Consider the following 9264-nt stretch of genomic DNA (forward strand, 5'->3'; position numbering starts at 1 on the left):
CCGCGAGTCACATAAGGCTGCCGAGCCGACCCCTGATTTAGAACTTAGTAACTGAGATTTAATGTTTAAATATTTTTAATTGAAGATAAACTATATTAGAGCTTTTAGGTAAAGATTACTGAAATGCGAACAGTAAACTTTTTTTTTTACTTTTAAAACTTTGACCTATAGACCATTATGCTTAGGTTTTTGTGATATATATAGGCTTTGTAAGTTTTTCTTTGTTTTGTCCAAGAAAAAAATGAATAGAGCAATATTACAAAGTCTACATTTACTTTGGAATAACTTTATACAAAAACAGTTTTTTTTTTGTTATAATACAGAAACCACTTCAAGTTTGTATAGTCGAAAAAAAAAACTTTTTTTGAGTTTCAACTTATTTATAAAACTTAAAGGATAGTGGTAAAAAAATGTATTTAACTTCGCAGATTATATTTCTAATCTATTTATTTTGTTTTTACGTTTTCTACTCAATAACATTTTTGTATTAACTATAAACTTTTAAAAATAAACTTAATAGTTAAGAAAAATACAAAACTAACAAAGGTTCTTGGTGCCTAGAATAAAGTTTCCCAAACTTTTTTTCAAATGGCCCCCTTTAAAGAAATTAAAAAGGCTATGGCCACCCTCCGACAAGACTACTAAAAAAATTACATTTAAAAACACCTAAGAGCTGAGACTTTTTTTTTGCTTATCATCTGCAACTCAAGAATATCTAGTGAAAGTTTTAAAATTATTTATAAAAACACCTAAGACTTTTTTTTTTATGTTCTTCATCTGCAACTCAATAATATCTAGTAAAAGTTTCAAAATTATTTATAAAAACACCTAAGACTTTTTTTTGCTTATCATCTGCAACTCAATAATATCTAGTGTAAATTTCAGAATTTTATGACTGCCCAAACTTTTAAAAACGCTTCCGCCCTGTTTACTAGTTATTGCTTCCCGACTTACTAAAATCGCCCCTAGGGGGTACGCCACGCCCACTATAAGAAACCCTGACCTAAAAAATCAGAACACACATCAACGGTTAAGGAAACAAAGACTTGTGAACAAGGAGTGCTAACTAAAAGTTTGAACTTTCAAATTTAATGTCATGCTTAGTTTTTTTTTTTAAATGAGTTCGAAATGGCAACCCTGCCACATAATATTAACGAATATGGTAAGGGATAAAAACGTCTTTAATTTTCAACAAATCAAGTGTTTTATAATACTGTTGTTATATTTAGATGAGCCTGTTTCGTTTAATGTTTTCATTAGAAAATATAATTTAATGGTATACAAATGTATGTTACAATAAAATTGAATTTAATATTATTTCTAGCTTTTATCCAAACCTTTACGTTTATGTAAATATATTTTTTTGGTTAACTAATTTATATCTAAAAATATTTTTTCTGTCTATACTGTTTTTAAAGATAAATATTTGTTTTATTCATACTCAACAACGAAATATGTAAGACTAATCCAATCGATACAACTGTTTCTTTTGTACATACTTTTGAAATTGTTTTATTTTTTACGTATCCTCTTAAGTACTTTAAATAGCTATTACAATTGGTGATTTAATATTTCAGCTTATACATAATAATTTAATGAAAATTTTATAAAGTTATTCTTTTCTACACCTTTTTTTTTAATTGCTTTTTTTTTCAAAGTTGATTTTTATTTTTGTTCAAAAGTTTGTAATAAGTAGGTATTTATGTGCTGTTTGTATAAAAAAAAATTTGAATAAGAATAGTGATAAAATTGTTTATACTCAGCTCCAAAAGCTATATACTTTATAATAATTAAACTAAGAACTACTTTTGCGAAACAAAAGACTTCCCTGCTTCTTATGTCCCTCTTTTACAGTGTTGATTCCAATAAAAGCAAAATGTCTACAAATGCACAAGTCGTTGTGAAAACTGCAGAAACTTTGTTTTCCAAGACCTGAAAAATCTTCTATCAAGTTCTATCTTGGCTGAGTTGCTTGCTATTTCAATTCCTAGAGTATGTGAATCTTATTATGGTTATTCCGGCTGCATGGCTGTTATTTAGACAATTTTTCAGATTTAGTTGTGCTTATGTCCACGTTTGTTAAATTTTCCATGGCCTGTTTTGTGTTAAATTGTAAAAAAGTTAAATGTTTGAATTAATCAGCTATTATAAATGGTTAGTGGCTGCATTTCCATTAAATTATCAAGTATGGCATTAATAATAAATTAGTTTTAAACTAAATTAAAATTTATAAAAAATAGATTATTCAATAATTTAAAAAATTAATTCAAATTTTGGTAGGGTTAAAATTAATGGGTTCTAAAATTTTACAATATTATAAACTATCTAATCAATAAATGTTAAGAGGATGTTTTTGTAGGTACTAGCTAATACTTATTTTTTTTAAACTTTAGTACCCTTCATAAGTTACTTATTAGCCTATCCAATAATATTAATATTAATATTTCCACTTAAATGTAATGTTGAAGCTTTTCATGGAAGTCTAAATTTAACCTAGTATTTGCTTAACCACAAATTTAAAACCTTAAATTGTGTTAAAAGCTGACAAATGGCAATTGTTCACAGTATCACCATGTCAAAGCTTTTTGTTGGAAACCTGTCTTACGACGTCGACAAGGAAGATTTGGAAGTGGCTTTCCAGAAGTATCAGGTGGTGGACACCATCATCATCAGTGACAGGGAGACCCAGCGCCCCAGGGGTTTCGGTTTTGTCACTATGGAAACCACTGAGGAGGCTGAAAAGGTGTGTTGATCAACTAATTACTATTTAACTTTTATTTCATAAGTTTGATCAATAGTTGATTATTTTGTTAATTGTATAGTTTAATTTATAACTGCATTCTTCTGTTATTAATTTAATTATTAGTTGTATAGATAAAAATAAATGATTAATCTGAAAATGTATGCTGTTTAGATACTATTACTATACTTATTTAGATAAAATATACTGATTTATTAAAATAATTTAAGTCAATATTTATTATTTTGATTAATTTAATATGTTATTAGAGCCTTCTACTAACAATTTATTTGTTAGTTGTTTAGATAGAAACAGTTAAGGCAATAAGGGGGGGGGTTCCAACATTTTTTTTACATAAATTGACTTATGCCTTTATATGAAAGCCTGAAGTACAAACTACAAGCCAGTTTTTATAGAAATCAAAAATGTCATTTAACTTTTGAGATATTTAATATTTTGTAAAAATTTTCCAATTCAAACATATGGACCGCAAATCTTTGGGGTCAGTTTTCTCGGAAATTTTAAAATTTACTAAGAATCTATCTCCTCCTTCATTTCTCAAGCAATCTTCTTCAAATTTTCAGGAAACATTCCTTATAATAAAAGTAAAAAAAGTTACTTTAGAATTATCTTAATTAAAAAAAAATATCATGAAAATTAAAAAAACAAGTGTTTTATTTCAAAAAAAAAATTTTTACAATTTTTTTTTTAATTCCAAAATTACGTTTTTTGTTATTGCATAAAGATTAGACTGTGAAAGTTTGAAGAAGATTGTTTGAAAAATGTAGGATAAGATAGATTTTAAATGAAATAGTCTTTTTTCGCTGTTTTAGTTTTCTCTTCCCATAGGGAACCTATTATGCGGCCCGACTTTTACTGGTCATATCTCAAAAAATATTTTGAATTTTTTAAAACAATAAAAAGCATCTTAAAGTTGAGAAAAAACTCTATAAAATAAGATTAATTTGTAAAAACATAGTTTACCACCCCTATGGCCTTAATCTGAAAAAGTGTGTTGACTGGTTATTATTGCCAAAATTAAAATTTCACTAAATCATTTCATAATTGACTAAACAATTTATGCTAACCATTAAGCAACTATTTTTAGCTTATTATTCATTATAGTTTAACAATTTGAATTAGATTAAAATTAAAGATATGAAGAGAAGTATAGTAATAATTCAAACATTAACAAAGTTTGTACAAAAATGTAGGACATAAGATGGTTAATACTTTCATTATTAATAAATTTAAATCTATGTAAATGATTTCCAACTTACTATACATTAACTGTCAGCATTATTGAATAATGTTTTTGTCATAAAGTTTGGCACCCTTTCTAGATTTAAAATAAAATCATTATGACATGGGACAAAAATGAGGACCTACAAATTTAGTTTATGTGAAATATTTTAATATAAGCTTTCTTTAAATGTATGTTGTAAGTAAGTTAAAATGCAGTATCTATTCACCTAATTTTATTAATTTATTTTCTAATCAGCCCATGCTTCATTTAATTTTTTGTTAATTACTTTTTTACTAAAATTAAACACCAAAAGTCAGTTAAATTATCCTTTTATATCCTTTTAATTCCGAAATACTGAAAATATTATCCAAGATAAATCATTCAAGACTTTTATCTGCAAAACTAAGCTTCACCCTTTGAGGGATCTTAATTAACAATTTAAATCCTAAAATAAAAGTTAATCAAAATATGGAAGATACTGTAAAGCAAAACTAACAAGTGAATTATATTAGTTGAATTTGAAAAACTAATGTACTATACTATAATATGCAGAGAAACTTTTGAGTCTTGAAACTTTTACTGAATGAGAAACAGTATTATCTATTAAAAATAATTGTTTTTGTAAGTATGTTAACTCAATCATAACAAGCATGTGTTTCAGCTTACTATAGCAACTATGTTGCCATGAAAACTGTTTCATATTTCAGCTAACAGGCAGGGCATATTTATTTTCAATTTTAATTATTGTGTTTACTAAGAATATAATTGGTCTTAGTGTTGAAAAATAATTTTAAAATCATTTTATCTATACTCTAATGCTTAAAATGGGGTTTGTTAATTTGAAATGTAATACAACAATAAATGAAGATACTTGTAGTATAAACTTATGAACTGTAATTTCATATATAATTAATTATTTATGAAATTTTAAAAAGTCGAATATAGTTTATGCACAAAGCTTTTGTGCATAAACTATATGTGAGCCAACAATTTTTGAAAGTCAACAACTTATGCCACATAGTAAAATTAATAATTTGTTAACCATGTTTATTAACTTTGAACCATTTCAAACTAAAAAAAGGTTTAGTTTTTTTTTTTTTTTTACAAAGTGTTTTTAAATAATTTTATAAAATGACTCAAACTTAAATTTAAGCATTTCATATTTATATAATATATTTATTCAACTACAATAGTTACAAATAACCCACTTGGTAATTAACTGCTTAACTTTTTCCTCTAAAATATTTTCATATTATTAAACTGCTGTTTAACTAATGTTATAATTTATTTTTTTACTAAGCTTGTGGCTTGCATAGTAATGAAATTGCAATATAATACATATAAGTCAACTCTTTATAGTTAATTAATTTTGGTTCTAATTTTAAAGTTATAACCTTAATTTTACTCCTTATTTAATATGAGTAAAACTTGTGACTTAGTTTTTATTCAAGCAAGATTATGGTTTAAAAAATTGACAAACAAAAAAATTGTATAACTATAAAAACCATCACACAGCATTAAAAAATTTTAGGAAGCTTCTTGTCCTTAAAAGAAATAACAAATATTGCATTATAATTTTAGAGATTAGTCTAAAATTAAAAATCCATAATGTCAAAATCCAATTTAATTTAAATAACATTTTATCTTTATCAATTGATTCTCAAATTGTTAGTAAGTGTATTTAAAATAGTAGGAACAAGACCTTCAATTTTTATTATGTATATAAATAACTCCTAATTTATTTCCTTTCAACTGTAGTTTTTTTGAAAATAAGACACCTAGGGTGGCCAACTTACAAAATCTGTCACTTGATCTTTAAGATAAAATTACAAAGAGTCCTTAATTTCTGAAAATTATAAATAAAATACTAAAAAAAAACTCATTTTAAACAATATCGAACCGACAGTTAAACAAATGTTATAATTTTTAGCATGACAGATAAAAAAAATGCATGTACAATAAATCTAAACAACTTAAATTTGCAGGCCATTGAAGAGATGTCAGGATACGAGCTCAAGGGCAGAGCCATGACTGTCAACCAGGCAACCGAGAGGCCGCCCAGGGACAGGGGCGGCAGAGACGGCGGCTTCAGGTCAGGTGGCGGTTACCAAAGGAGGGACAATAACAGGTAATTGAAATATGAAAAAAAATCATTATTAAAAATAACATGTAATTGAAACTTAACATAAAAACAAAATCAAAATTAAAAATAATAGAAATTAAAAAAAACATTAAAACATGAAAACAAAATCAAAATTAAAAATAACTGGTAATTGAAACTTAACATGAAAAAAAATCAGCACATAAAGTATAATATAAAAATATTTTTAAAATAAAAAACATGTCAATACACATGAGATATAAATTAACAGGTGACATATTTAGATATACAGTGACAAATATTTATTGATTAATTACAAACTTTTATTTTGGTTAGGTGTAAAATAAATACACATACTTTCATGCACGATTGAATCAATAAAGTAATTGAAATACATATATAACATAGAACAATAGTTATTGCATTATTACAAATAATCTAATTTTGGTTTAAATATAAACAATTGAATAAAAACACACAAATTACTACTTTGCTTGTAACAATACATCTCAAGTATACAATTTTTAACTAAAATATTTTTCAATACACTAAACAAAAAAAAAACAATGAGTTTGTAGGGAACTACATAGTAGGAATATGGTAAAAATAAAAAATCTTTTAGGGGTTACCAACAACGCGATGGCGGCTACAGAAGGGGCGGAGACAGGGACGGTGGAAACCGTGACGGTGGTTACCAGGGTGGCAGGGACCGTTACCAGGGCAACAGGGACGGAGGCTACCAAGGAGGCAGAGGGGGTGACAGGTACGGAGACGACAACAGGGGATACAGGCAGGAACGCGGTAAGTTGTCATGGTGATACTATTTGCTTAGTAACTAAATAATTTTGAAATAAGTTTCATTTTGCCATATTTAAGTTTCAATTTAATTTCTAGTTGTGTTTTTATTTTTATGTATCAAATGCCCATAAAATTCAATTTGTTTCACACTTTTTCGAGTGATCAAAATCCACATTTTGTAAAATTTTATACCAACTAATATTAAATTTACATTTAAAAATGTTTTAAAAAAAGTAAGTTGATTTTTTTTAGTCTATTATTTAAAAGTAAGTAAAAATTAAATAAATTACCAACCAACTATGGTTGCAGGTGCCCAATATAGTTAATTACGGACTTCTATACAAAAGTGTATTACGCAATTTGTACTACAGAAATTAAAAAGGACTATATGTGGTTTTGGTGAGTGCCATACGAGATAGTTGCTTTAATTAGCTTTTATTTTGATAGATTTCCAGTTGTAGTGAGTAATTATTGTAAGAATTTTTGCTTATATATTTTTTAAAGAACATAGTATTAACAACAAGTGTTTTTCAAAATCTTTTAGTTTATCAACTTTTTATTTTATTTTATAAATTTTAGGTATTTATATGAGTTTTAAAACATTAAGCTAATGTTGTTAATAAGATGGTTTTTGGAATAATAAAATTTGTTATATATAAGATATGAATTATCACTCACATTTTGTTTAATAATTTGTCACGTGAATATTTTACATCTTCCCATAAGCTAATTTAAAAATGTTTGTTTTTAAAATATGTTTTCATAAAAACAGTTTCACATTAGCTACTGATTTGAAGTTGTTGTTTCCAAATTTTTCATAATAAAACAATCTGTTTTAACACAGATTAGTTGTATTTGCTTTATTTTTGGAAATCAATCTTTTAAAAGTCTATTAACAGCTCATTTTAAAATTACATTTAAATTCCCACTTGATTTTGCATTACTAAAAGCTTTCTCTTTTATAGTGAGATTTCATCTTATTGTGTAGAAAACGGTTTAGGTAGTATAAATATTTTTAGTAACAAAATATAAATGTTACATTGGTTCACAAACTTTGTAATAAGTATGTTAATCATTCAGTAATAATTGCTAGTGGTAAAATTAGTTACAACAACAAAATTCATTAATTTTTGATAAATAAGCTCTTTAATTTTTGTGAGTAAAGTTTGTTAAAATTAAATCTTTCCAGTTGTTTTTTGAATTTTAAATGACAACATTAAATAGTTCTACCAAGTCTTGGTTTTCCGTTCTAATAATATTAACTATTATTTTTGCACCACAACTTTTTCATAGTTACCTTGTATTTATATATTTAACTTATTGTAGATAAGTGAAGTTGACATTTGATTAAAAATATAATTTTATAATTCTAATTAAAAATATAATTTTCACCAACATTTATTTAAAAATATAATTTTTTACCAACATCTAATTAAAAATATAATTTTCACCAACATTTATTTGAAAATATAATTTTTACCAACATCTAATTAAAAATATTATTTTTTCACCAACATTTAATTAAAAATTTTTACCAACAGACAATATACAATATTTTACCAATAAATATATATTTAATTTATTGTAGATAAGTGAAGTTGACATCTAATAAAAAATATAATTTTTTACCAACATTTAATTAAAAATATAATTTTATAATTCTATTTAAAAATAAAAATTTTCACCAACATTTAATTAAAATTTTTACCAACAGACAGCGACAACTGGAGACGCAACGACTACTAGAGACGCGAGCAGCCAATCGGGCGCCTGGAATCTCCGTGAGCCAATGGGAGGCCGCCGTGTACCACCCGTCAGCCAATCATCAGCGTCTGGAATTTTTTTTTGAAATTGTTTACTTGTCGTCCGCACAACTTGTGTTTGTTTTTCGACGTCTCGTGAAGGACGGGCGCAGGTTTTTCCACTTTAGGGACTTTCCCCGAATTGTGCGAAATACTTGCGCCCTTTTCTCTTGGCCGAAATTTATGATCATGATGTGTTTTTTCTCGAATAAAAAGTACCCTTTTTCCGGAGGACCAAAAAATAGTTTGTTGTATAATTGTATGGCCCCTTATCTATGAGAAATTTATTTTAAGTTTCTGTACTTGGAATTGAACTATATTAAAACGGTGGTTGATTACCTAATGATATATAATTCCATTTAACGACGCTGAGTACTAATATTAGGATTAAAATATTAGTAGTATACTTATTCTCTTGTAAGTCTTTTGTACTTAATGTTCTCATTTCCAATTGTAATTTTCACTAACATGTGGGTCCCAAAACTCCCAAGACATAGTGGCTTGTACATTGATTTGCGCGGAATCATCCCTTGAACCAAATCCTGTTTTGGGTAATGATATAAGTATTATCTAAGAT

General features: G+C 26.4%; 1 protein-coding gene across 2 annotated transcripts; it reads left to right on the plus strand.

Moving 5' to 3' along the window:
• Nucleotides 1-2004: 2004 nt before the first annotated feature.
• Nucleotides 2005-8923, plus strand: LOC145842456 (putative RNA-binding protein RbpE). 2 transcript variants are annotated; one of them, XR_014370194.1, is made up of 6 exons: nt 2005-2154; nt 2566-2743; nt 5972-6114; nt 6710-6888; nt 7195-7284; nt 8600-8722. XR_014370194.1 is itself a non-coding variant. In XM_082949909.1 (5 exons), exons 1-5 carry the CDS (start codon nt 2126-2128, stop codon nt 8629-8631), a joined length of 561 nt encoding a protein of 186 aa, XP_082806035.1. In that variant the 5' UTR covers nt 2005-2125; the 3' UTR covers nt 8632-8923. The 2 variants fall into 2 exon arrangements, 1 of the variants encoding a protein (XP_082806035.1); XM_082949909.1 differs by lacking the exon at nt 7195-7284 and having other exon boundaries at nt 8600-8923.
• Nucleotides 8924-9264: the final 341 nt, after the last annotated feature.

This window comes from Thalia democratica, chromosome 8 (genome assembly GCF_965202585.1).
Source record: "Thalia democratica chromosome 8, ktThaDemo2.hap1.1, whole genome shotgun sequence".
Classification (NCBI taxonomy): Eukaryota; Metazoa; Chordata; class Thaliacea; order Salpida; family Salpidae; genus Thalia; species Thalia democratica.